This window comes from Trachemys scripta, chromosome 20 (genome assembly GCF_013100865.1).
Source record: "Trachemys scripta elegans isolate TJP31775 chromosome 20, CAS_Tse_1.0, whole genome shotgun sequence".
Classification (NCBI taxonomy): Eukaryota; Metazoa; Chordata; order Testudines; family Emydidae; genus Trachemys; species Trachemys scripta.
Genome location: NC_048317.1, coordinates 10,788,960 through 10,816,462, shown reverse-complemented (window position 1 = coordinate 10,816,462; position 27,503 = coordinate 10,788,960). Strand labels below are relative to the sequence as shown.

General features: G+C 62.4%; 1 protein-coding gene across 2 annotated transcripts; it reads left to right on the top strand.

Moving 5' to 3' along the window:
* Positions 1-629: 629 nt before the first annotated feature.
* Positions 630-27,260, top strand: MAP3K6 (mitogen-activated protein kinase kinase kinase 6). Of its 2 annotated transcripts, none has more exons than XM_034754156.1 (29): positions 630-1,064; positions 4,454-4,593; positions 6,796-6,819; positions 8,029-8,216; positions 12,450-12,618; positions 13,223-13,329; positions 13,775-13,945; positions 14,430-14,542; positions 15,099-15,258; positions 15,618-15,768; positions 16,409-16,516; positions 16,635-16,684; positions 17,482-17,577; positions 18,132-18,216; positions 18,370-18,503; positions 19,422-19,549; positions 19,914-20,050; positions 20,522-20,627; positions 20,869-21,026; positions 21,424-21,628; positions 21,824-21,971; positions 23,179-23,347; positions 23,686-23,871; positions 24,197-24,302; positions 24,878-25,121; positions 25,426-25,535; positions 25,848-25,948; positions 26,266-26,342; positions 26,727-27,260. In XM_034754156.1, exons 1-29 carry the CDS (start codon positions 773-775, stop codon positions 26,809-26,811), a joined length of 3,948 nt encoding a protein of 1,315 aa, XP_034610047.1. In that variant the 5' UTR covers positions 630-772; the 3' UTR covers positions 26,812-27,260. The 2 variants fall into 2 exon arrangements, with proteins under 2 accessions (XP_034610047.1, XP_034610048.1); XM_034754157.1 differs by lacking the exon at positions 630-1,064 and adding an exon at positions 3,217-3,281.
* Positions 27,261-27,503: the final 243 nt, after the last annotated feature.

The following is a 27,503-nucleotide window of genomic DNA, read 5'->3' as shown; positions in this document are numbered from 1 at the left end:
AGGCCGCCTGACTGCCGCCCTCACAGCGACTGCCAGGCCGCCCCCCGCGGCTTGCCGCCCCAGGCACGCGCTTCCTGCGCTGGTTAGTCTTTAAGGTGCTGCCGGACTCCTCGTTGTTTTTGTGGATACAGACTAACATGGCTACCCCGATACTTTGGCCCCGACGCTGCAATTGGATCCGTGCACTTTTGCACCCTGGGCACAGGTCCAGAGGCAGGCCCTTGGGGCCCAGATTGCAGGATCAGGGCCTTTCTTTGCAAACATGGGGCCAGCAGCTCCTCAGCTGGTGCCAATCCCCCCCAATGGGAGCTATGCTTCTTTACAGCTTTCCTTGGCCATAAATCCCTCCAACAGCCTCCGGGAGGCCGCTTTGCAAGACGTAACCCCTGTCTTGGTTGTTTTTAAAGTCCAGGCTCCAGGGAGGGGGGGCTCCCAGCTGGCAGGCTGGGTTTCCTATTCTGTTCGCTATCCTGGAGTCAGAGAAGGCCACGGGGCAACCGCCCGTGCCCAGCGGCGGCTACTCCGTTTGCACAGGGAGGAGCGGGCACACCCCTGCTCCGGTTCCCGCTCCGGCTCTCTGGAGTTCACACAGGGAAAGTTTTGGTGGGTGGGGCTCGGGGGCCCCACGTGAGCTGCGACTGGCCCAAGTCGGGAACTGCTGCACTCCGGGCGGAAGCGGCCGTGCCCGGCTTTGTGCCCCGGCCGGGGGGATTCGCTGCACGGGGCCCCCCACCCCACTAGCTCTGGGCCGGCGGGGGGGCCAGGCGCCGGCATGGCCGGGGAGAGCCGGCTGGCGGAGCGCGCGGGGAGCTACTGGCAGGACCCCCTGGCCATGGCCATCGCCCCCAGCAAGCCGCTGGCCGGGGCCCAGGCCCGCCGGGGCAGCAGCAGCCGGGGCCGGGCGCTGAGCGTGGTCTTCGTGCTCAACGAGGGCTCGGGCGAGTCGCTGCCCCTGCGCTGCCTGCGGGACGCCTGCCGGGAGGTGCGGGCGGAGCTGCAGACCGTCCCCTTCGGCACCCTGGCGCTGGGCGAGCCCGGCTCCCTGGACCGCTTCTACAACGCCGGTGAGATGAGCTGCGCCCGGCCTCAGCCCAAGGGGCTTCGGGCGCGGGCGAAACAGGACGAGCAAGTCGGGCAGGGGGGGGTCACTCCCCATTTCTGTTTCTGAGCCCCCAGCCTGGGAGCTGCTGCACCCCCAGGGCTGTCAGGGGTGGGGGCGAGGGAGGGGCGAGAGCAGGGCTGCTTCTGGGCATGCCCCCCCGCCCCACAGCCAGCTGCTGGCAGATGAAATGGGCCTTCTCCTTCCTTGAAATCATCCAGCCCCTGGAGGCTGTTATCAGCTGGGGGGGTTGTACACCACTGACCTCTACCAGGTGGAGTGGGAACTGCTCATCTGTGTCTCATAGCCCCCCCTATTATCTCCCTGTGGAGATTCTTCGTTAGCTCACATGGCCGGAGCCTGGCCTTCCGGAACGGAGAACTCCGAGCTCCATCCCAAGCGTTGCTGTGAAGTCCCTCGATAGTGATCGATTCTGTGTAATATTTAGCACCTTCCATTGCTAACGCCCACGAACAACCTTGCACTGGGGCGCTGGGACAGTTTTTGGAGTGGGGGTGCTGAGAGCCATTGAACCCAACTGTATACGATAGAAACCACTTCAAGCCAGGGGTTGCGGCAGTGCTTCCAGCACCTATGATCTTGCGCTATTAAAATGAGGTTTGTCTCTATTCTGTTACCCTCATTTAACAGGTGTTTGAATGTTTGCAGAGAGGCTAAGTGACTTGCCCAAGGAGAGATCAGTGAGCAAAGGTGTGTGAGCAGCGGGATTAGAACCCAGCTCACCTGACTCCCTGTGCTGTGCTCTAAGCACCAGACCATCCTGCCTCTGTTTCCTCCTCTTTATTGACCTGGTTACTGTTTTCCTGCCATCTTGGGGGAAGAATGGCAAACCTTCATTGCTTTATTACACAGATCCCGGCAGCTCCGATTGTTCTTTGCTCAGTTAGCATTGCGGGATGGTGCTGCCTGAAAGCAGACAAGAAAATATCCCTTCCTAACTCACAGTCCGAGAGAGAGAGAGAGAGTGTGTGTGTGTGTGTGTGTGTGTGAATTTAGTGGTAGGGTGACCAGATGTCCCAATTTTATAGGGACAGTCCCGATTTTTGGGTCTCTTTCTTATATAGGCTCCTATTACCCCCCACCCCCGTCCCGATTTTTCACACTCGCAGTCTGGTCACCCTATTTAGTGGCGATGAAAGCTACCAGGAGAGATGCAACATAAACACTGGCAGTGCCAACTACCCCAATCCTGACCAGGCACGGGATGTCCCACTAGGTGTCCGAGGGCTTCCAGTCTCAATGGATAGAGCCCCGCAAATCCGCACATGTCCACAGACCCCGTGTGCGGATCGGATGCGGATACCAAATTTTGTATGCACGCAGGGCTCTGTCAATGGACTAATCATTCCCTGGCCGCTCTGCTGCGGCTACTGGGTGTGCCACTTTCTCTGGACTGCGGATTTTGCTCTGGCGTTTATTTTCACACGTCGGAGAAGCGGCTGGAGCATCTCCCTTCGCTGGCAATTTTTCAGTCCAGAGGGGCTGTTTTTCTAAAGGAGATTTTCCAGATCGACCAGGAGCCTATTCAGGGAAGTTCTCTGGCCTGTTATGCAGGGGGTCAGCCTGGGTGTCCCTTCTGGCTTTATAATCGATGAATGTCCTTTAAATCTGCTATGGGGGGAGGCGGTTTTATTCCAGCCTACAAGACTCCTCACCACAAGGGTGGCGAGCTCTGTGTACGCCCTTTGAGGACAAATCGGATGTGAGAGCCTGGCCCTTTGAGAAGGGCTCCGGGGTCAGAAGCTACTGGAGCAGAAGGATGTCAAACGATGTGGAAATAACTTGTGCAGTGTGGTCACTGACTTCCTGTCGGTCTGGGGTTTCCTCACCCGACATCTGTGATGCTCCCGATTCCTCTGGAGCAGAGGAGGGACCTCAGCCACCCACATCCCGTGGCCGGGGGGAGTGGCGGCTTGGATTTGTGCCCTTGGCAGTGGGTTGGGGGAAAAGATTCCTCCCCTCCCCCTAGGAGAGGTTAGGCAGGGGGGATGTTCTCTGCTTAATGTGATTTATTCTATCTGAATGGTCCCATCTCACCTTCAGCCTCTGTCGCCTCTATTCTGGCTTCAACGCAGGCAGCCGGGCTTGGGGAATGAAATGCTGTTTTATCGATAATGCCAGGAGGTTGGCTGGCAGCCTTGTGTGACAAAGAGATCCCAAGGTCAGAGTCTGGCTAACCCACGGGCAATGCTCCTGGCCGGGTGAATGAGTCGGTTGTTCTGGCGTGTGCCCTCCAGCACCACGCTGCTGGCCAGAGTCACTAACTGGAGCGGGCACAGGGACGGGACTCAGGAGTCCTGGGTTCTGTCCCCGGCTCTGCTACTGACCTTGGATAAACCATGCCGGGGCCTGGCTTTTCAAGAGCCACTGAGCACTTGTGACTCTGCTTGACGTCAACAGGAAGTATGGGTCCTTGGCACCTCAGGAAATGGGGCCCTTAACCTCTCCCTGCCTCAGTTTCCCCTAGTGGTGCTATAATACAGCTGGACCTCAGCGTGCAGGCAGGTTGCGAGGGTTGAAGTGCTGCTGTTTTTTGTTACCCCTCTGATGGTGAAGCGCAAAGAGGGTTGTTGCATGGTGACTGGGGGTGCCTCACAGTATCCGCGATATTCGCACCCGGTTCTATTCTAGCTGCGGGTCTGGGGAGGCGTCTGGTTTTTCCTGGCCCACTGAAACGGTCTGTAAAATCTGCCTGCACGTATGTGTTGCAATGATCAGCCCACCTAGCTACCCCAGGGGAGATGGGGCTGGGCCTTTCATAGAATCTCAGGGTTGGAAGGGACTCAGGAGGTATCTAGTCCAACCCCCTGCTCAAAGCAGGGCCAATCCCCAAACAGATGTTTACCCCAGTTCCCTAAATGGTCCCCTCAAGGATTGAACTCACAACCCTGGGTTTAGCAGGCCAATGCTCAAACCACTGAGCTATCCCTTCCCCCCTGCGTGGGGTTCGGTGCCCTCTGTCAGCTATCGCTCCGCTCTCCTGGAGGGAGTGTGAGATGGACGGAGAGATGAAGCAGTGACACTGTGGCCTGCAGGAGCCCTTGGCTGGGGATGCATCCTCCTTCCTGTGCTGAGTAATTGGGCCTGGTGGTTTGTGTGCAATAGCCAGGACAGGCAATGGGATTTGCAGGGCTCCATATTGCAGAGCATGGAGGAGAGCAGTGGAGCTGCACTGAGCGGTCTCTGACCAGGAGAGGTAGTGATCAGGCTCAGGGGAGGGGATTGAGGGAGATTCCCCAGCGCCCCAGACCTGTCCTCGGCTGCACGTCAGTGCAGGAAAGGCCATGAGCGATGTAGGCTGGTGTCTGATGGTCCCTTGTTCCTTCCCCGCAGATGTGGCCGTGGTGGAAGTGAACAACTCCTTGTGCCAGCCCTCGCTCTTCTACCACCTCGGGGTGCGGGAGAGCTTCAGCATGACCAACAACGTCCTCCTGTGTTGCCACACCGACCTGCCGGACCTGCAGGCCCTCAAGGTGGGTGGGGGCGGTGCCCCTCTGTCCCGCAAGCCGCGTCCGAGCTCTTAGCCACCGCGTGTGCGAGAAATGCGCACGTTAACCGGGAAATGTCTGCGTGGGAGATGGAAGCGTTAGAGAGGTAAAATCAGGTGGTTAAAGCAGCAGACTGGGAGCCAGGATGCCTGGGTTTGGTCTCTGCTTGGCCCCCTCATGTTGCCTCTCTGTGCCTCAGTTTTCCCACTTGTAAGTCCGGAAGGGCAATACTTCCCTCCCTCAGAGGGCTGAGGTCTTGAGGTAGGAAGCGCTAGATGAATGCAGCTCCCCTAGTCCTTTGCAAAAGCTGCGTGGGCTACTTTGACTGTGAGCTCTCTGCTGAGCCCTCGGCACTCACCAGCAACTTGGACTCAGCGGGATTCTCGGCTGGGAGCTGGCGGGGTAGCAGAATAGGAGGAGGCTGCAGACCCCTTGCAACGTGGCGTTATCCCTCCTCATCGTCCATCTCCTGTGAGAAGGAAACGCCTGGGCCTGGAATGTGACATGAGGAAACTGGCAAGAGCAACCTCAGCTGATCCAAACACTGGACTTTTTGAACTTGCTGCTTATTACTTGTATTCCGGTAACACCTAGAAGCTCTAACTGAGATCGGGGCCCTATTGTGCTGGGCACCGTAAAGGAGCATAGGATACAGTCCCTGCCCCACCGAGCTGACCATCCAAACAGACCACACCCAGGGTGGCGGAGAGAGAGTATTTTCCTTTTTTTTTTTTTTTTTTTTTTTGTACAGGAGGCCTACAGAGACAAAGTGACTTGCCCAAGGTTCACCTGGGGAGTCAGTAGCAGAGCTGGGAACTGATTGCAGATCTCCCAAGGCCCAGTTCGGTGCCTTAGCCCCAAGCCCATCCTTCCTCTCCTGGGTTAAAATGAAGCCTGTACAAAAAGCACCGTTCTGAACCGGAACTGACCAGCTAATCTAAATGGCAGCAAAACTAATGGGATTTTGAACAAAGATTATCCGGATCCTGGGGCTCGAAGCATTTTGTTTCTGGTCATTGGTCAAGCGCTTAGGAAAGCTTACTGGCTCTGTTTATCTGTTCTGGGCCACTCCAGCGCATCTAGCCCTCGTGGGCTGTTGGGAATCTTAAAATCCCCGTCTTTCCGATTACCCTTATGCTTTGTTTCCAGCATGGAAACCACTGCTGCAGTCTCAGAAACCATTCGACAGGAGCGCTTTCCGCTGCCCCAACCCCAGAGCCTGGCCTTTCCCTGGGATAAAGCCCCCATCTCTAACCCTAGCAGTGGGGGAGATCTGCTGCAGCAGTCACCTGACTATAGAAACCGGGTGCAAGACAGCAATCGGCACGATGTGATTTTGAGCGTCTCTAGCGTATGGGGACCTCTCAGAGATAGTCACAAATCCTCAGTCCTGGGAATAAACGATTAACAGTGCGGGAGGGACAGGCCAAGCCGCCCCTGCTTCAAATCAGATGCATCTGTTCTGAGAGTCTCTTTTTGTGTCACTTTCACCCTATCACCTTTCAGTACCTCGGCCCAGTGCTGGCAACTAGCCCTGCTGCTTTGGGAAAAATTGGACCTGAAATGTCAGCTCAGAAGAGCCCCACATGTTCCCATGCCCTCCCCTCCGTAGGCAGTACTGACCCAAACGCTGTATTTCAAGTGCGGTTCTGACCCACGCAGGGATGAAAGGGCACTCCAGTGCCAGGCCACGGAGGGGGGAAGCATACAGCAAATGGGTGATCTGCTGCTAGGCTGTAAAATACAGACTGCCTCCTTTCCAGGCCCTCCACCCAGTGACCCTGAGCCAGCAAAATGTTAAAGGTCTTGTTTTTCCCAGTAATGAAATGATCCCTACTAGTGACCTATTCTGCAAACGCCCTCTGCTTCCAAAGTTGGTGCTGCACTCGTCCAGGGAGAAGGTTCAAACCCAGCCAGATCCCACCAGAAATAGAGGCGTTTTTCCATTCCCCTGATCTCTGTTGCAGTTCGGATGTTGGCGAGAGAGAACTGAGCCCGAGTGCTGGGCCCTAGTGAATTTCTCTGTCTCCGTGTGTCCTCCTGCTGCTCATCGCCATGGTGTCTCACCACCTACCATGTAAAATAGATTCCCAAATTGGCTCGTTTCAGTGGCTAACATGCTCCGTGTCAGTTGATGGACAGCTAAATACCCACCCTCTCTCTCTCTCTCTCTCTCTCTCTCTCTAGGAGGATATCAGCCAGAAGAACTCAGTAAGTGTAATTTACGTTCTGTGAAACAATTTTTTTTTTTTTACCTTGTCTGTTTATGCTCATTTCTTCTCTCACACATACCCCCCTCAATCCTCACCTCTAGCCGCCTCCCTGTTGTTCCAGTCCTGGCATTTTGCAAACAGCTCTGTCAATGCAGCTTAGTGCTGGTTCACGTGCTGCCCCCCGCCCCCACCACCCACCTCCTGTTCCGCATGAGCAGAAACAGGCTGGGAAGGATAGAGATCCCCCCCCCCCAGCCCCCCACGTCCCAGACTCAGTAGCAGGGAGCTGATCACATGGGACGTGCCCAGCTGAATCTTACAGCAGGTCCCTGCTCTCTGCACCTGGTTTGCTGTCAGGCAGAGATGGCGGGGCGGGCTAATGATGGCTGAAGCCCCCAAACGTGTTTCTGCCTGTGACCTAAAGCCCAGGTTCAGCTGCTCCTCGGTCTCCCCAGCCTGATGATTGCACCCCCTGGAAGCCACGCGCTTAGCTTGGGAAAGCGAGGCTGCAGCTTTCTGGCTGCGCGAGGTGGGCTCAGGCTTCTGCTGGGGTGTGGACACCTTCGTTCACCACCACCTGCCTCTGGTCAGATGCCCAAACTCCCCTTGGCCTGAGAGCTACGGATTACCCACCCCCGCACCTGGGCCTGGCAATCCCCCGGCCCCAAGGAACCTGCTTGGAGAGGGCCTGAGGTAGGAAGCCTTTCACGTCTCTCGCCTGCTCAGGGAAGTGGTTTCAAGCTGTCTGCTGTCAGGTGGCAACAACTAGTGAGCGGTCTTATCGCTTTTCAATGGGGTGTTAACTCTAGAGCTTAATCATGGCTATTTAAATGCCAAGGTTGTTTACGTCTTTCACTGCTGATTGGAGAATGCAGCAAAGGAGCGGGACAGATTGTATTAAAAAGGCCCGTGCGGGCTGTATGGTACGTCATATTTCGGCCGCCCAAGTGGGCGGGGTTTGGCTGGAGCTGGGGGAGAGTTCCACTCCTCTTCCTTTCCCTGCTGTCTGGAGGATGTTACATGGAACGAGTTGGTGGGTCTCAGCACCGCAGCGTCTCCGTCACAAACGCCACCGCCTATATGGGGACCACGTGGTATCCCTCGCTGGCCGTCTGGGCTGAGAGCCTAGGGAATGAACAGGCTGATGGGGGGACATGGGGGAGAAGCCCAGCCCCCTGACTCGTGGCACCCCGTCTCTTCCTGGCAGGACTGCAGCGGCACTTACACCTTCATCCCCTACGTGGTGACGGCCCAGAACAAAGTCCTGTGCTGCGACGCCAGCACCATGAAGTGCCTGACCGAGCTCTTCCAGCCCAGCTTCAACGTGGAGGCCTTCTTCACCCCCCTGGCGGGGCGTCTCACCAAGCTGCTGGAGGGCACCCCCACCAGCTCCTGGTACCGCACTGCCCGGCCGAGCGCACTCGGGAGGGGGGGCTTTCAGCGAGGGCAGGGCCCGGCCCCTGGAAACCGGCTCCAGCCGAAGCCTGGGGGGTTGAGTGGCAGTGCCCTCTGATCAGTGAGCTTGAGAGGACAGGCTGCGGGGAGTCTTCCCTGGGCCCAGCTGGGGCTGGCACAAGCCTCTGGCTGGCACCTAGAGGCAGGGACATAAATGCAGCGCTGGGGAGTTAGAACCGGAGGGGGTGTGGGGTGGCACCACCCAGCTCCGAGCATGGGGGCCCAAAGCAGGTGGAAGGCAATGGAAAGACTCTTATTAACTTTAGCTGCCTTTTGGCTCAGACCAGAGGTGGGCAACTTACAGGCCACATCTGGCCCGCGGGACCATCCTGTCCAGCCCCTGAGCTCCCGGTCGGGGAGGCTAGCCCCTGGCCCCTCCCCTACTGTCCCCCTCCCCCACCGCCTCAGCGCACCGCACCGCCAGTGCTCTGGCCCGCTGCTCCTCCCGGGCAGCGCGGCGGCGTGGCTGGCTCTGGCATGGTAAGGCGGCAGGGATCGGCGGGTCCCAGGGGGGCAGTCAGGGGACAGGGAGCAGGGGGCGGTTGGATGGGCTGGAGGTTCTGGGGGGGGCAGTCAGGGGACACGGAACAGTGGCAGGGGTTGGATAGGCATGGGAGTCCCAGGGGCCTGTCAGGGGGCGGTGGTGTGGATAGGGGGCGGGGCAGTCAGGGAGCAGGGCGGGGTTGGATAGGGGTGGGGTTCCTGGGGGGTGGTTAGGGGCGGGGGTCTTGGGAGGGGGCGGTCAGGGGACAAGGAGCAGGGGGGTTGGATGGGTCGGGAGTTCTGAGGGGGGCAGTCAGGGGGCCGGAAGTGGGAGGGGACGGATAGGGGGTGGGGGCCATGCTGTTTGGGGAGGCACAGACTTCCCTACCCGGCCCTCCATACAGTTTTGCAACCCCAGTGTGGCCCTCAGGCCAAAAAGTTTGCCCACCCCTGGCTCAGACCCTGCTTCCCCGGGCGAGGATCCCCCGACGTCCATCGCTGGTTTCGCTTTTATTCCAACTTGGCCTGCCAGGGTAGCGCTGAGGTCAACCCTGCACAAAGAGCCAGGAAAACTGCCCAGGCCGGGCTCAGCCTGCCCCTCCTCCAGGGCGCCTGGACCCCCGTCTGCCTGTGTGCAACTCTCAGCACATCACTGCCATGGCAGGAACTAATGACAGAACGTGACTCTCCCCGGGCAAGTGGAATTAATGGCCGAGCCCAGGGAGATTCGCTGGCCGGCCCAGGGGGTGACAGGAATGCACGGCAGGGGGATTAGGGCGGTGCTGTGCCCCTGCATGGTCATTGGCAGCACCGATTTGAGCCTGCCACCGCTGGATCTTAAAGCAGCCGCTGTATGTGGCCCAGCCACCACTGGGGGGGCTCGAGTGCTGCACTCAGCAGGTTGGTTCTGGCCAGGGAAGCACCTTTGGAGGTCCCAGGTTTGATTCCCGCAGCCGATGACCTGCCCAGGGCATGGTGTTACGAGGGATGGCCCGTGCAGGGAGCTGGGCTGGGTGGATGTGCATCAGTGTGCCCTTGTTGCCAAGAAGGCTGACGGCATTTGGGGCTGTATAAGTAGGGGCATTGCCAGCAGATCGAGGGACGTGATCGTTCCCCTCTATTCGGCATTGGTGAGGCCTCCTCTGGAGTACTGTGTCCAGTTTTGGGCCCCGCTACAAGAAGGATGTGGGAAAAATTGGAAAGAGTCCAGCGGAGGGCAACAGAAATGATTAGGGGGCTGGAGCACATGATTTATGAGGAGAGGCTGAGGAAACTGGGATTGTTTAGTCTGCAGAAGAGAAGAATGAGGATTTGTTAGCTGCTTTCAACTCCCTGAAAGGGGGTTCCAAAGTGGATGGAGCTCGGCTGTTCTCAGTGGTACCAGATGACAGAACAAGGAGTAATGGTCTCAAGTTGCAGTGGGGGAGGTTTAGGTTGGATATTAGGAAACACTATTTCACTAGGAGGGTGGTGAAGCACTGGAATGGGTTACCTAGGGAGGTGGTGGAATCTCCTTCCTTAGAGGTTTTTAAGGTCAGGCTTGACAAAGCCCTGGCTGAGATGATTTAGTTGGGGATTGGTCCTTCTTTGAGCAGGAGGTTGGACTAGATACCTCCTGAGGTCCCTTCCAACCCTGAGATTCTATTATGAGCTTCCCCAGCCTGTGAAGTCCAAGGCCCTCCTCTCCCTCCATGAGAGCCGGGTTCTCTCAGCTTCCCAGCACTGTTCTCGGTGAGCGGCCCCATTGATTCCAATAAAAAGCAACAGAGGGTCCTGTGGCACCTTTGAGACTAACAGAAGTATAGGGAGCATAAGCTTTCGTGGGTAAGAACCTCACTTATTCAGATGCAAGAGGTGAGGTTCTTACCCACAAAAGCTTATGCTCTCAATACTTCTGTTAGTCTCAAAGGTGCCACAGGACCCTCTGTTGCTTTTTACAGATTCAGACTAACACGCTACCCCTCTGATAATTGATTTCAATGGGAGTAGTGGCAGAGAACAAGGTTGCTCTCCAGAGCAATGCCCTGGCCGCTAGACTTCGTGGTGTTTCAATGCTCAGGCGTTTCCTTGGGCTCTCTGCGTCTTGGGAAGGTGCTGATTGGAGCAGGCACCGTACAAGTTCCAGACATGACCACGCCAAGGAAATATGTATTCTGCAAACTGGGCTTTTCCTTGCACTCCTCAGCCCCCTGCCCGTATGGGAGTGGCACAAGCTAGGGGCAAACCAATGGGCTGCAGCCACTTTAAGCTGCTTAAAGGCATTTTCTCTCTCCTTTTTCTGTCCTCCATCCACACGGCAAAAATAGAGGTTGGCAAACCTTTCAAGGCCAAGCCTCCCTGTAGTTCCCCAAGCGGGTGGCAGTTAAATAGCCTGAATTTCAGAGATTGGCTCCTACACATCTCACTCCTGTTGCAGGGTGTCAACATTTAAAGGCCAGTCACTCTAGTTTGCAGGAACAGGAAGGGCTGGTTCTGACCAGGCTCAGCGGGATTGATCCGGTCTCTAGCGCCGCTCCGCTGACCGCCCCAGCTGTGAGCCTTGCATCACCCTGTCTTCTTGCATCCTTTGTGGGGAGGAGGACGACCTATTTCTGGGGCTGGAGCTGCAGAACTGAACTGTGATGCAATGACTCAGGCATAGTGCAATTTCCTGCCTTTTGAGATGGGTCAGCCTCCGGAGATAGCAACAAGGGGCCCTTCGGCCGCCTGCTGCGGGATTCGCAGTCATGGGAATGCAGGCTGGGGTGATGGGTGCAGTAGGAAAGGCCCAGGGCTGTGAGATGTTGCGGGGGGGTGGGTGCTTCCAGGCGGGTGCAATCTGCCTCCCGGAGCCTGCAGGCAGTGCTAGCACAGGGGCCTGCTGCCTGCTCCCTGAGACGTCTGCTGAGGCTGGAGGTGTGGAGCACTCCCAGGGGAACCAGTGCAGGGCTCTGTGGGACAATGACGGCTACCGGAGAGGCTGGGGAACCAGGGGGCGGGGGAAGCCCTGCACTCACAGCTCGCTGTGAAGGCCTGGGGGGCCCCAGCGCTAGGCTGTGGGGTCTGCAGCTGTCTGAGCGCATGGGTCCCCACTGCGACCAGAGAGGGACTTGAAGGAAGTGAAACTAGGGGGGAAAGGGGCTTTGTGTCACCCCTCCCCCAGCTCCCCATCCCTCACGGCTCAGCCCCACCCTAGTCTAAGGTCCCCTTTCTGACCCCTTTTAGGCACTCCCAGGGCTGGGCCAGTTCCCTGCCCCAGGACTGCACCAGGCAACGGGGCTTCCACCCTTTTCCAACTCCACCTTCCAGGAGACTTCGCTACCAGGGGGAGACCTTCCTAGTCTGTTCTCCACAGCCCAGTTCAGCTCCATGTGTTGCTCGTTCCAGCCCCTTGGGCGCACCCCAGATGCGCCCTCCCTCTTGATGAGAGGTAGCGCCTTTCAGATACATGGTCTCCCTTGTCCTCTACCTTGGTGGAAGGGCTGAGGATTGAGTGGGCCATGGGAACTCGCCTCTCACGTGGGATAGGTGGGACGTTGTCCTGCGGATAACTAGAATCCTCAGACCCCAGGGCTGTCAAGTTGGCCCCTTCCACTACCACTGAGTGCCCCAGGGGGATGTGGGTAATTGTCCAGGACAAAGGCTCCCTCCCCATCAAGCCTATGATCCAGCAGTGGGCTGCGCTGAGCTCCAAGCATGGTGGTTTTCCAGCGGCTATTTCCGGGAGACGATCCGCCGGGACATCCGCAAGGCCCGGGAGATGTACAGCGGGGAGCAGCTGAGCCGGGAGCTGGCCAACATCCAGCAGCGCCTGGACAGCGTGGAGCTCCTCAGCCTGGACATCGTCATGAACCTTCTCCTGTCCTATCGGGATGTGCAGGTGAGCCGCCCCCGGCCCGCGCCAGCAGGGCGGGTGGGACGATGGGTGAGGCGGGCGGTGGCTGGGTCCTCAGAAGGAATAGTGGCCGTGGGAGCACCAGCCCAAGCTCACGGGAGATGGCTGCAGAGGTGGGGTCGCTGCCTGGGATGCCCAGGAGTAGGCCCTGGCTTGTGGCTTTCAGAGGAGGTTGCTGGCCCTGGGTCACAGACACGAGCATGTGCAGCGCTGGCCCACGGCTCTCCAAGGGGGAGCTGGTGGGGCTCGCCAGGGTCCCCGGATGCAGAGCCCCCATCCTTGGCCAGCGCGTGTGTCGCTGCAGCCGGCTGCCCAGCAGGCCAGGCTGTCACCAAGGCGGTGGGTGGCCATGCTGGAAGAAAGGTCTCCCGAAGGACACCGGGGTTCTGCAGGCTCCACCTCCTGCCCTGGCACAAGGGCCGTTTCCTCGAGTACACCACGACCTCCGGGTGCATGGCGCAGAAGGAGCTGCGATCCTGAGTGGCGTGGTTTGCCCGCCCCACTGCCGACCCCCCTGTGCTGCGTCAGCCCCGGCCCCTCCCCCCCCCCCCCGGGACCTCCTCTGCCTGACCCCCGGCTTCCTCGGCAGGACTACGACGCCATCATCAGGCTGGTGGAGACGCTGCAGGCCCTGCCCACCTGCGACGTGGCCGAACAGCACAACATCCGCTTCCACTACACCTTCGCCCTCGAAAGGTGAGACGCTTCCTTGGGCAGGCGCAGGCCCCGCTCCCAGCCCCACGGGGTGCCGAGCGCCCTCTGCTGCCAGTGGAGCCGGTGGGCACCCGTCACGCTGGGCCGGGTGCTCGGCAGGGGAAGGACGGGGAGTCCTGTGTATGGACGCCGGTGCTGGGCTGAGAGGATCGAAGCCTGAAATGCTCCCTCCACCGGGCAGCATCCGAGCAAGCTTCCGCCAGGCTGTCCCTGCCCAGTCGGGGGATAAGAGGGGAGATCAGTCCCCGGGGTCCATTCAGCCCTCGGCCTCTGCAGCGACAGAGCACAAAGAGGGCGTTCTATCCCGCCGGGCTGAGAGCCATTGGCCTGGGGAGTGGAGCTTGGACCCCAGCTCTCTCTTTGATGCTCCTCTTTGGGGCGTTGGCTTGTTGTGCCTGGCGGTTGAGCACGCCCATTATCTGGGCAGGCGGAACCAGCCCGGGGACCGGGAGAAGGCTCTCTCCGTGCTCCTGCCGGTGGTGGAGAGGCGAGAAGGGGTGGCGCCTGACCTGTACTGCATGTGTGGCCGCATTTACAAGGACATGTTCATCGGCTCCGGCTTCACGGACACAGAGAAAAGGGACCAGGCCTTTTACTGGTAAGAGCCAGGGCGGGGGGGCTCTCTGGCGGGGATGGGGTGGGAGGCCTGTGCCAGGGAGACTGGGGTGGGCTCCTTGGGCCAGCGGGGTTTTGAGCACAGACACGGAGCACATGCACTTGGCTGGGTGTGCAGCCACTCCTGAGCGTGTGCATGGGTCTATGGGCTTTGCTGGGTTCTGGACGTCTGGGTTCAGTTCCTGGAAGGGACAATGTAGAGGCAGATAAGCTGAGTTTATGGGATGTTACGGAGGAGACCTTACAACCTGTCTGGAGCAAGTGGGTATTAGAGACACACACCCCCTTTGGCACCTTGAGAGTCCTAGCTCCCCTGGCATTGGAATTAATGCCCCTTCCCTGCACTGCCATATATTGGTTGTTTGCTGCCCACCACCCCAGAGCTGGCTGCATTTCAGTGGTGCTGCCTGGGATCCGGCCGGGTGACTGTTTCGTCACTGGCATCTCTGCATGTTTGAACTCCCCAGGTACAGCAAAGCCTTTGACACGGAGCCGAGCCTCCACTCTGGGATTAACTCTGCCGTCCTGCTCATAGCAGCCGGGCACCAGTTCGAAACCTCCGTGCAGCTCCGGCAAATAGGTGAGTGGCTCTTCCCCTGCTGCCGTTGTGTGTGGGTAAAGCACCATGGGCCTCCGGGGATTATAACAGGCTCTCCCGTAGTCCTGGCATGGCCTGGACGATGGCCCAAGGAAGGGCTATGAGGTGTGTGGGGTTTATGGGTTTGTCTCTCTTGCACTCTGTGGCCAGATGAGTCAGAGGGGGTCCCTTGGAATTCGGGGGGAAGGGGGAGCTGTCCGTCCCGGCTTCTCTCCCATGTCCTGTGCAGTTCACGCGGCAAGGGAAGGGGAAGCTTCATCTGCTAGAGACTGGGGGACATTCTTTGGTTTGGGGTGGGCGTGTAGCGAGAGCAGGGGGTACAGCTGGGGGCGCTGAGCCATGGGGGTGGGGGGAGAGCGTGGAGTGGGCGGCGCTGGCGTGGGAGCAGGGGAAGTGTGGGGGTGAGCCGAGGGGATGGGGGAAGGCGGAATGGGGCAGGGCGGTGGCTGGGCGGGCCTGCCCTGCCCGGGGGTGTCTCCGCCCTGCCCTCAGCAGTGAAGAGGAAACTTCCCGCCCCCCCTCCCCGGCTCCCCCCCAGGCGTCAAGCTGAGCTGTCTGCTGAGCAATAAGGGCAGCGTGGAAAAGATGCAGCATTACTGGGACGTGGGCTTCTACCTGGGCGCCTGGATCCTGGCCAACGACATCGGCAAAGTCATCCGGGCCTCGGAGAAGCTCTACAAACTCAATGCCCCCGTCTGGTAGGTGGCAGAAATGCCAGCCCCTCCCCAGAGCCTATGGGGGACCCCCCCAAACAGCAGCACCCTGCCTGTGCCTCCGGGAGGGGAGCTCTGCCAGGGGAGGGCAGATCGGCATTTGACTCAGCTTGGCCAGCTTCAGGGGCCAGGGTCTCCTCTAGCGGCCCCTTGCGTGGGAGGTTTCCCGCGGGCCTTTGGGCATGAGGCAGCCCGTGGGGCTTTCCCAGTGAACCGCGGGGAGAACTTGTCCATCCTGGGCACATGGGGGATGGCACGGGAGACCTGGCAGCACCCAGAAGCTGTTTCCGCGGGGGGGGTGTCCCTCCCTTCCGTCTCACCCTTTGCCCTGGCTGTCACCGCAGGTACCTGGCCTCCGTCATGGAGACCTTCCTCTTGTACAAACACTTCAAGACCTGCCCAGAGACCAAGACGCCCAAGCAGGAGCAGGCTGACTTCTGGATGGGCTTCCTGCTGGCGTCCTGCCAGCCCTTCGTCTCCACGGAGTGCTGCCCGGTGAGGAGCCTGGTGGTGCTCGGCGTGGCGGGTCGGCTCCGTGCGTTGAGTCCAGGCCCGTCGCGCCGCTAGAGCTGCCTCCGGCCTGGCGCGTGCTGACAATAAGGGAGGGTGAGGGCAGAGTTAGCCCGGGTGATTGGCGCCCAGGTCGGAGCATGGGATGGGAGGGGTTTGTTGGTGGGTGGGGGTGGGGGCTAGGGTCCTCACCCAAGGGAAAGCTAGGCCAGCTGTGTGGTGAAGACAGACCCAGTGGCTACAGCTGCCCCGTCGCCCTGGTAACAATCCAGACAGGTGTGCAGGAGCCGGGGGTGATGGTGGCCATCTGGCTTGTGGGTTTCAGTCACCAGTGCTGCTGTGTAGGGGTCGGAGCAGGCTCCTGGCAGCAGGGGGAGAGCAGAGCCTGGAGCCGGCCCTTTGCCGGTTAAAATGTGCTCCGGGCTGGGGGGTGTATCAGGGAGGGATACTGGGGGCTCCAGGAGAGGAAGCAGGATCCTTAGGTGAAAGGAGAAGAATATCGGCATTGATTGGGGTCCTCACCCCCAGCCCCATCATGGGGTCCCCTGCCTCCAGCCCCTTGGGGATGCAATGAAAGGGGGCAAAGACCCCCCCACACCAGCCTCTCTCTCCGCCTCCGTTCCAGGTGCTGATTCTGGAGCTGAACAAAGTCCTGCAGCCAGCCCAGCTGACGGTGTGCAATTGCGAGGCTGAAAAGTCGGTGACGGTGTGCCACATCTGCCCCCCAGAGGAGGTAGGGCGGCTCGGAGCCCAGGGAGCGAGCCCACCCCTTTGCCGCCCCTGATGGCGACGACTTTCTGGGCTGCCATTGTTCACGCTGCGTGTTTTTTTGGGGTTTATTTTCCCCCTAGAGAGGGATCTCCAGCTGGACCTTTCCGGCTTCCTCCATCCGTGGAATCAGGTGAGGAGTTTAACTCTTCGGTTGCCCTTTGGGGTAGCCTCTCTGTCAGCCTCGGCGCTCCCTGGTTAGCCTGCGTCCACCCGGAAATCCTCTCTGCGTCCCCAGCAGAACCCTCCTCTCCCAGCACCCTCTTTGCACTGGGGAAATGTCCATCTTCGTTCCCATGCCCAGGGCTAGCTGGAAGCCGGGGCGAGGGGGGGGTAAGCCTGGCGGAGAGTAAGCCTGGCTCCCCCAGCTGAGTGCCTGGCCCTTAGTGGGTCCCGTAGTAGGTGTTGGCCTCCCTAGCTGCGTATGGCACAAGGAGCCAGAGAGGGACCTGCCTGTAGGCAGGAGGTGGGCAGCTGGGAAGGTCTTGTGCTGCCTGGCAGAGCAGACTCCAAGGGCCATGGCATAGCCGGTTCGTTCAGTGACCAGCCCCCTGCAAGGGTGGAGTGGGGGGCACGGAGCACGGCTGGCCCCGAACGCTCTGTGAGCGTCGCCCCAAGGGGGCTGGCATAGCAGGAAGGAGGCTTCCCCGGTGTGGGGAGGAGCCCTGTTAGCTGGAGTGCCAGCCCCAGAGCTCTGGATGTGCCCGCACCCTCCCCAGCTCACCCCCAGGGCATGCAGCCCCATTGCTCCTGCTGACGGTGCCGCCGGCCTGGTGCGGGGGCTCGTGCCAAGCCGCAAGGGCAGAGCAGCCCATGAGCACACTGGAGCTGGGGGAGGTTTCTGGGGTGAGGCTCGGGTGGGAGCAGCCCCCCCACACCCCCCGCCACACTCACTGTGGGGTGTGGGGGCCGGCCTCTCTCTCTCTCCAGCATCTCCAAGTGCGACGAGCGCTGCTGCTTCCTGTACGTGCTGCACACGGCCGAGGACTTCCAGCTGTACTTCCCCACCCAGCACCACTGCCAATGGTGAGCCAGGGGGTGGAGTAGGGGAGGGGCAGGGCCCCCCAATGCCTCTGCCAATGGTGGGTTGAGGGCACTGGGGCAGGGACCCCCAACGCTGCTACTGCTGGTGGGTCGGGGGTGCTGGTGATGGGGCAGGATGGGGAGGCAGAGGGACCCCCTAGCACCATGGCGCTGGTGAGCTGTGGGGACGGGATAAAGGATCTGTCCCCCGACCCAGAGCCCCTGCTGGGGGGGCGGAGCAGTTGCCCTGGGCTGGGTTTGAGGGGTGAAGGGCCAGGCGGGGGAGGGAGCCGGAAGAGACTTCATCCCCATCCTGGCAGGTGGGGCCCAGTCTGTGGGGCTGCCCTAGGCCCTGCCCAACACATGGCATTGCTGCATCTGCCCAGGGGTCCCGTGGTTCTGCCAGCCAGCATGGTCGGCGTTCTGCCAGGGTGGGTCGCTGAGCCGGTGTGTGGTGGTGGGGAGGTTCTCCAGGGTCCGTTGCCCAGCCTGGGAGCCCCCGAAGGGGCCGGGCAGTGGGGCCACGCCCAGGCACGCTCTCCCTTCTCTGCCGGCAGGTTCTGCAAGCTGATTCACTCCTTCGTGGCCGAGCTGGCGGTGGGGGGCGAGGAGGCGGGCGACGGCCTGGACGAGGACCTGGAGGTGAGTGCCGGGGGCGGGGGCGGGCGCGGGCTCGCACTCGGAGCAGGCGTCTCTGGTGGATACTGGGGTGCAGCTCGCGGAGCTGGGGGTGCATGAGGGGCTTGGCAGGGCCAGCTAGCCCCAGGCGCGCTGACCCTGCTCTGGCCTGCGCAGTACGACTACGAATACACAGAGACGGGCGACAGGGTGATCCTGGGCAAGGGGACCTACGGGGTCGTCTACGCCGGGCGGGACCTCAGTAACCAGGTGCGCATCGCCATCAAGGAGATCCCAGAGCGGGACAGCAGGTAGGAGCTGCGGGGGGGCGGGGAGGTGCTTCCTGTGGACCCCTCTCTCCTGTTTTGAGGTTCAGCCCAGACCAGTCAGAGGCTGTCACCCTAAGTGCCCCGTAGCTCCCAGCCAGCAGACGAGCATGCCCTGCGTGTCGGTGTGTAAAGTCAAACCAGGGTATTGAATCCAGCTCCAGATCTCTGGGGCTCTTTGCCCCTCTTTTCTAGGCCGAGACCAGTGCCCCCACTGTGCGGAAAGGTGCCAGGGAGTCTGGTGGAGAAGGCTCCATGCTGGTCTCTCCCCCGCCGGCGCTTTCTGCGATACACATGGATCTGCCCCGGCATCCTCCTCTGCCAGCAAGTGGCCAATTGCAGCTGGGTGGAGACGTCGGGAAGCAGCCTGCTTCCCTGTTCCCCAGCCGTGTCCGCTTCAAACACGTTTTAGTTCCGTGTTTCCTACCGTTGGGGGGTTACCGTACACGCCCCACACAAGAATATCAGCGATCAGGGTGTTATCGGTTTTCCGATGACCCCTCACACGACCCCCATTAGGTACGGATCTGACATTGGTGAGTTGGGGTATGGCCGAAACTCCCTGCCCCATACCAGTGACCCTCAGGCAGTGGGTCCTGCCCTCCCCTTCCACGCCGGCTGGGAAAGTCAGGGTACCTAGCAGCACGGTGATCTGGGGCTGTGGGGGTGGGGGCACGGGAGGTAGATGAGTGTGACTTGGTGTGCAAGAGTCCCAGTGTGAGCGCACTAGTGTCAGGGTGGATGGGCACCTGCCTGGTCCTGGTTCTCACCTGCCCTTCCTGCCCCGCTGGGAGGGGATGGCCTTGCTGAGTGCGGGGCACTGCAGCCCCATTGCCCAGCCCCCTGGGAGGGAGCAGGCAGGCTTGGCCCTTTCCCCTCACTGCCCCGGTTCCCGCCGTGTAGGTACTCGCAGCCCCTGCACGAGGAGATCGCCCTGCACAAGCGCCTGCGGCACCGGAACATCGTCCAGTACCTGGGCTCCATCAGCCAGGACGGCTTCATTAAGATCTTCATGGAGGAGGTGCCGGGAGGTAGGCGAGTGAGCGCCCGCCCCAGGCTGGGGATGCCGAGGAGAGAGGCGGCCAAACCTGGGGTCTCCTGCACAGAGCAGGGTGCCCCAGCCTGGGAACGTGCTGCCGTCCATCTGGCCTGTCGCAGACCCCACGTCCCAGGCTAGCTGCCTCCTGCCCTTGGCGGCCTTTGGCTCTAATGTGGCCTGGGGTCTTCTCGGGGGTTCCTAACAGCCTCGCATTGCTCCTGCCCTGCCCCATTCTGTGCCAGCCCTGGGCCTGGGGTGTGACACTGTGGCGGGGCCTGGCCGAGTTCCCCTGTGCTGAGGCGTGGGGACTCGGTGTGGGCTCACGGGCTCAGTGGGGTTCTCATCTCCATCCCCAGGGAGCCTCTCGTCCCTCCTGCGCTCCAAGTGGGGCCCCCTGAAGGACAACGAGCCCACCATCGTGTTCTACACCAAGCAGATCCTGGAGGGCCTGCGCTACCTGCACGACAACCAGATCGTCCACCGGGACATCAAGGTGAGGGCGTTGGCTGGCCCGTGCGAGTGCGGAGTGGGAGAAACGGCAGCTGACTGGGGCCCACCTAGCTTACGGGGCCCGGGGCCTTCCCCGGACTGGAGGGGAATGGTGGGCTAATCCAGGGACTCCGTCACCCTCAAGGCTGCTAGCCGAGCCCTGGGCTCTGTGCTGAGTCCCAGGATGGTTTCCAACACCTGCTCCGGTCTCTGCAAAGCCGCCGGTGTCCCAAGCAGGGCCCCGGCCTGCCCCCCGCTCTGGGAGTTCCAGGGCATCTGGTCTCACCGCCCCTTCCACCTCTCCTGGCCCCGCAGATGGGGTGGATCCACCCTCGACCCCCAGAGCAGGACAGAGCGGGAGTGAGGGGCATTAGCGGATCTGGGGGAGGGGGGAGCACACCCTGTCTCTGAGCACTTGCCCCAGGAGGCTCTCCACAGCTGTGACCGGTTCTGATTGGGGGGCGGCGTTTGACAGGGAGACAACGTCCTTATCAACACCTACAGCGGGGTGCTGAAGATCTCTGACTTCGGGACCTCCAAGAGGCTGGCTGGGATGAGCCCCTGCGCCGAGACCTTCACAGGTGAGGGGCTCTGGTGCAAGCCCCCCCGCATTGGGTTACGGCATGCTGGGCTGTGGGAAGGGGTCATTTGCCATCTTCCCCCTCCCCCCCCGATGGGGGACACTGAGGCCAAGTGCCAAGCACAGGGGCATCCTCAGACCCTGGCAGGAGGGGAGGGAAGGGGTCCCCGGCTCATCTGGGTTTGGGAGGGGCTCGCTGTGTTGGGGGCTGGCTTCCCTCAGTTGCTCTGGTCTCTTTCCAGGCACCCTGCAGTATATGGCCCCGGAGATCATTGACCAGGGCCCCCGAGGCTACGGGAAGCCGGCCGATATCTGGTCCCTGGGCTGCACCATCATCGAGATGGCCACGGGCAACCCCCCGTTCTATGAGCTAGGCAGCCCGCAGGCCGCCATGTTCAAGGTGAGGACGGGGCTTGCTGGTACCGTTGGGGCGGCGGGGGGAGGCTGACTGCTCGGGCTCCTCTCTGAGTGTGGGGGCTGGCAGGGGAGGGTTATGGCTTCCCCCACTACAAAATGGGGGGGGGGTGAGTCTCGCTGCGGCTCCCAGTGGACAGGTGGCCATGCCCCAGTCTGGCCGCCATAGCCACTGACCAGCCCCTCGTTGGCCGCCTCGGCAGAGAGACTAGGGCCTGACTGAGGCCCATTGGGTGACGTGGGGGAAACTGGTGCTGCCCACACAGCGGGGTACCTGTGGGGGGGGTGAGCCAAGGGGCAGTGCCCCTCTGGGCCCACTCCCTGTGAGGTGGGGACGGGGGGCCAGGGCTCTGTGATGGCCCCTCCCTCATCTCCCTCTCCAGGTGGGCATGTTCAAGATGCACCCCGAGGTGCCCGACTCCATGTCGGGGGCAGCCAAGGCCTTCATTCTCCGGTGCTTCGAGGTGGATCCGGATCAGCGGGCGCCCGCTGCAGCCCTGCTCCAGGAGCCCTTCCTGACAGCCCCCAGCAGGAAGAAAACCAGGAACCAGGCCGTGCCAGCATCGGAGGGAGGCACACTGGGGGCGGGTGAGCTAGGAGGCAGGAGAAGGATATTGGGGACAGGGGCGAGCCCTGGGTGGGGGGGCAGGAGGAGGAGATGGGAGGGAGCCCGGGGAGGGGGGGCAGGAAGAGGCCTGAGGGCTTGGGGGGCGGGACATGGTATCTCGCAGGTGGGCTGTGTTCCCTGGAGGAGCTGAAGTAACCGGCCCTGTCTCTCTGCAGCCAGCTCTCCTGCCCCTGCAGCAGAGGGGGCCAGCGAGGCCAGGAACCCCTCCTTGCCCTTCCAGGCCTCCAGGACAGCTGCCAAGGCAGACAGCAGCTTGCCAGCCCACATCTCCAGCGAGGTGACCCAGAGACGCAGCTACCAGGGGTATGGCTTCCCTTCGGGGGGAAGGAGGGGTAGGCTTGGGAGGAGGCTGAGAATCTCAGGCTGTGGGGGGGGGGGGTATAGGGCCACACACTGCACCCAGCAGCACAGCTGGACACTTCACCTCCAGCCGGATGGGTACGTTCCCCACCAGTGCCCCCTAGCCACACCCTGGGTGCGGGGCAGCCCCATGCCCAACCATTTATCCCTGGCTGGGTTTCCTAACCCCTCCCACAGGACGCACGGTCTCGGGGCGGTGGCTGTCGAAGGGGAGCCCCCTGCCTCAGGGGATCAAGCAGCCAGATGTGCCCAGGCTGCCCCCCAAGGCCTCCCCCAGCCCCTGCTACATGTAGGGCCGGACTCGACCTGGGGCAGCAGACTGGGTTTGTAGGGCAGGGATTGGGCGACACCTGGTGGTCAGCAGCTGTCACTGCAGCTGAGTTTTATGTGTCTTCACCTCCCGCTCCAGCGCCCACCGGGCGGATGGGGCAGGCGAGTGGGGAACGCAGACTCTGCTCTCCGGAGCACCCCGCTCCCCGTGATGCAGGGGTATCGGGAGGGCTTGTCCCTGGTGTTCCCATAGCCCAGTTTACCGGCTGACAGCCGGAAGCTGCTGCTGTGGCCGATGGCAGGGGCCTGGGGAGGGAGGTTGTTTTGGAGGGTTTTTTTTGTCCTGGGATTCTTGGTCCAGGGAGATTCGGATCGGATGACAGACCCCCCCAGCTGTCCCCCACGATTCAATGTCCCCCACGCTGGCCTGGGTGTCCCTCACTCCCCAGGAGGGGGATCTGCAGTGCACAGGGATGGATGCCCCAAGTCTCCTTGTCCCACCAGCCCGAAGGGCTTGCCGTGCTGTGGGGTGGCTCCCCCTGGAGCATGTGAATGCCTGCCGCCCCCCAGAACCGCTTGGCTGCCCGGGGTGGGTGTGTGGGGACTGACTGGGCTACTCGTGTCTCCCCTTCCAACCCTCCCCTTTTGCTGCGAGCCCCAGCGCTCTGGGTGTCTGGAGGTGCATATCCCAGAGGGCTAGACGGGCAGCAGAGCCAGGTGCCCCAGGCAGCCCTGTAAGGGAGGCGTCCCTCCCATCCCAGGCTCCACAGTGGGTCAGCCGCAGTCCTGGATCCGCTCTTTAGCACAGGCCTGCCCCCCTGCAGTGCCCAAGCTTCACTGCATGTCCCTGCCCCCCCCCCCCCAACTCCCGTCTCCCCAGGGCTGCCGGGGAGCCAGCTGGTTTGGATTGCAGCAGCTCCCCCGCCCCCGAGGAGAGCGGCGGCATGTTCCTGCTGAAGAAAGACAGCGAGCGCAGGGCCACCCTGCACCAGATCCTGACGGAGGAGCAGCCCAGCATCGTGGCCGCCTTGGAGGAGGCCCAGAGCCAGGTCAGTGCCGGCCCCTCGAAGGCTCGGCAGCCAGGCCCAACCCCTCCCCTGCACGAGGCAGACAGCACGCGGCTCCGACCGCTCTGCGGCAGGTCAGGGGCTAAACTCCCCGTGCCAGGCTGGGGGCCGCTCATTCAGCCTGGCTCCAGATGGGGGGGGTCCTGCAGTCGCTTTATGGCCTTTGTCCTTTTCCTGGAGCCCGTCACGTACGACTTCCATCCACTCACTCGCTCTGGCGCGGGGTGCGTCTGAGACCCCTCCCGCTGCCCAGACCAGCCTCGCGTGGGAGCCCGTCTGCGCTCGCGCCCCCAAGCTGAGCCTTTCCCTTCCCCGTCCAGAGCCGGGACCGAGGGAGGCTGTCCTCGGAGCACATCGCCCAGCTGGTGTCCTGCCTCAAGAGTTACATCCGCTCCCCCAGCCGCCGGCAGCTCAGCCAGGACCTGCTGGGGCTCCAGGCCCCGCTGCAGGCGGAGGGCCTAAGCCTTCGCCACGTGCAGGTGCCACTCTTCAGCTTCCAGGACACGGTGAGTACTCAGCCCTTCCCAGGAGGCTGCTGGGCCAGGCCGGGCCGGGCCACTTCTCCCTCCACACCTGGCCCGGGATCTTTAAAACTCAATTGCCCCAAGTACCGAGCACCCACTGCCTTTAACGCCTCACCTGGGCAGTCGCAGGTGCATGGTGGGTGTGGCCAATGAACAAAGGGGGCGGGGCTTCTGTAATCCCAGGCCCGGTGGGGACCCCAGAGGGAGCTGGGGGGGGTCGCCCCTCGGGGCCTGCGGTGGACTCGGCGTGGCAAGGTCTCCGGCTGGCTCCAGTGCCGGCGCGGCCCATCCTCTCCCATCCCTGCAGGTGAAGCAGCTCCTACGGCAGCACCAGATCAAGCCGCACTGGATGTTCGCCCTGGATAACCTCATGGGCCAGGCCGTGCAGGCAGCTTTCACCATCCTCGTGACAGGTGCGTGGGCGGGCGGCGGGGGGGGGGGGGGGCTGTGTGGCGGCCCTGGCTCCAGCCCCAGGGGGAATCGGGGCCCGGCCGGGCGGCAGCTGGGTCCCTAGCGGAGCGGCAGTGGGTTTGCGGCTGGGGCGGGGGTCCCCTCGGGGTGCTCTGGGGTGCTGCTAAGGTAACTTTTCATATTGGGACTGTGTATAGAGACGGCAGCAGGAGGCCCCCGGCCAGGGCCTTGAGACCCAGCTCTCTCCATCCTATCAGCTGGCAGAACCCCTGGGCCCTGCCCGTGGAGTTCTGGGCCCGAGGCCGTCGGGCATGGCCCTCCCCAGCTCCAGCAGGGAGATTTCCCACCAGGAAGCACAGGGCGCCTGCCCGGGCCTAGAGTCGTGGGAGAACAGAGGCAGTCAGATGCTACCGCTAGTCCCACTGCTGCTCCCACCCCTGCCCGCTGCCCGTGGGGCTGCCCTGACCCTTCGGCTCCCAGTGCCCAGAGGCATCCCTAGGGCTCACGGCCTTCTGCCCACCGTCCCTACCCCAGGCCAGCCACCTCCCCGCTCACCTTCTTTCTCCCGCGCTTCCAGAACTCCGGGTGAAGCCGCCGCATCTCCTGGGCAAAGGGGGCAGCGAAGAGGAGGTGGAGGAAGATCCAGAGGCGCAGGGAGCGCCTCCTCCCCCGAGCCAGCCCAGCGGGGGGAGGGGCAGCGTGGAGACCCCAAGTTCTGGCGTTGGCAGCGGCACCAGCACCGAGCTGGGCTTCTGTACTGCCCCGGCGGACTCCCTGCCACTCCTGCTGCAGCTCAGCCGCCTCCGCGCGGAGACGGGCAGGTAGGAGCCCAAAGGGTCGGGAGGCGTGGTCTGTGCCAGCCTCTGCCTGCGGGAGGGGGCAGCACCCCACAGCCGCCCTCCTGGCCTGGATCCACACACCAGGGCGGTGCCACTCTCCCAGTCCAAGGGCATTAGGATCCACACTTGGGCTGGGCTCTCAGCTGTGGCTCTGACATGCCCAGGCTGGGCGGGATGGAGGGCGGGGGAGTACAGTAGCAATCGCCCTCCCCCCATCTCACACGCACCCAGAGCGTGGCCCTCGATTCCCAGCCCCTCTGCCTTGTCCCCCCGGCGCGCGTGGCAGGCTGCTGGAGGCGTTGCTGGAGAAGGAGCGAGAGTGGCACAGGCAGCTGCGGAGGGTGCTCCAGGCCGCGGAGCAGGAGGCCAGGGCTCTGCAGGGATCCAAGCCCCTAGGTGAGCGATGCCAGGACTCGCCGGAGCTGGGCTGGGGGAGCTCTGTGGGGCTGCTGGGCGCAGTGCGGGAGGGGAAGCAATGGGAGATGGGCATGGCAGGGTGGAACACACCTTGGTCTCCCCCAGCTGACCACATCGGGGCAGGGGCTGGGTCTCTCTCCAAGCCCCACGTTGGGGCCCGTGTCTCTGGGGCAGCAAGGGGCTGGGTTTGTCTCCCCCAGGCCACACATCTGGAGCCCAAAGACACGGGGGAGGCTGAGCCGCAGAGTCCGGGGGAGGCTGACCCGGGTCCGAACCCTTCTGTCTGCACAGCCTTGGCCGCGCACCCCCAGGGGCCCCGGCAGGGGGCGGTGGACGCCCTCCTCGTTGACTGGTTACAGAGCCACGGAGCGGATGAGGATGCGACCACGACGGTACGTCCCCTGCGCTGTGCGAGCCAGGCCGAGGGGCCAGCGGCTTGGGGACAGCCCTGGGCCCCGCCACGACCCGGGCCTTAGCAGGGAGAGGGAGAGGCAGGCTCCAGGGGGACACCTCCTGCCCCCTTTCCCCCAGGCCGTGGTGGGGTGGGGGCCGGGTGCCTGGGCATAAGGCAGCTGGGTCTGGGGCATCCCTCCCACACGCCCCGGCCCTCCAGCACTCCCTTCCCCATGGAGCCAGTGGGGTGGCCCCATCCCAGCTCTGGCTGCAGCGTCCCTCGCTGACTAGCTCCGCTACCTGCTTTCTCCCCCAGTTCCTGCAGCACGGCTTCACCCTGCCCGACCTGCTGACCTGCGCCACCCGCGACGACCTGCTCTACACCGGCATCAGGTAGGGTGGCAGGAGGGGGAGCCAGGGCCGGTGCCCCAGCCCTCTTCCCCAGAGGGGCACTGCTGGCTGGGCCAAGAGGCCACGCCTAGGGCTTGTCCCTCCCAGCCCAGCCACAATGGCTGGGGGTCGGTGGAGCGAGTTGCTTTGGTGAACCATGAATCTGTCCTGGCAGCCTGAGCAGACTCTGCCCTGGGAGCGTTTCACTGCAATTCTGCCGGGGAAAGACCCTGCCGTGAGTGGGGCGTGAGGCCCATGGAGACCATCCCCCTGTGGGCTCCCGTCCCGTCCCCTGGGCACCAGCCAGAGGGCGAGGCATTGAGGCTGTTTGCAGCGGGGGGCAGGGGGCAGGGGTGTGTCTCACTCGTCTCCGTCTCTCCCTGCCAGAGGGGGGCTGGTGTGCAGGCTATGGGGAGCCATCCAGGAGCACCGGAAATCCCTCGCCAAGCAGGCGCAGCGGGAAGCCGAGTGAGAGACGGGGCAGCCGCGGCCTCCCCGTGCCATAACGAGCGCCCGCACTCAGCCAGAGCTGACCGCCGCCTCGCCGCCTTCACGCCCTGCCAACCAGCCACGCCGCCCCTGCCCTCGAGCTGGCAGGTGGCTCCTACCATCGCTCTGCTGGGCACCATGGCCCAGAGCAGCCTCACGCCCACTGCCCTGCTTGACCCTGGGCCCGCGTCTCGTAGCAAGTGGGAGAGCGGGGCCATTTGCTGAGGGACAGCTGCCGCCCTGCCCATCGCGCCCATGTGACCCCCCCAGCGCTGGCTGGCGCAGGAGGTGCCCACGCTGCTGCCTTGGCAGGAGAGAGAGGAGGCTGCTGCAGCAGGACAGTGGGGCTTTGCTGGTGAAACTAAGGGGACCACAGGGGCCTCCCGCCCACCGTGACTGTAAACTCCAGCAATAAACAGCCTCCCAGCTGTGCCCCCGGCTCCCTCCTCATTTGGGCAGAATGGGGAGAGGGGGGCAGCCCCTGTCTGCAAAGGGAAAATGAAGCCAGGTTCCTCCCAGCCTGGGGGGCGGCGGGGCAAGCTGTGGGCCCGGCAGCTTCTTGGAGCCCTGTCCCACCTCAGCCCAGGCTGGCATCCTCCTGCGTCCCCAAGGAGGCAGCGCCCCCCTCGGGCTGTCTGAATCCTGCTCCCCCGCCCGCCAGCAGCCCCCTACCCC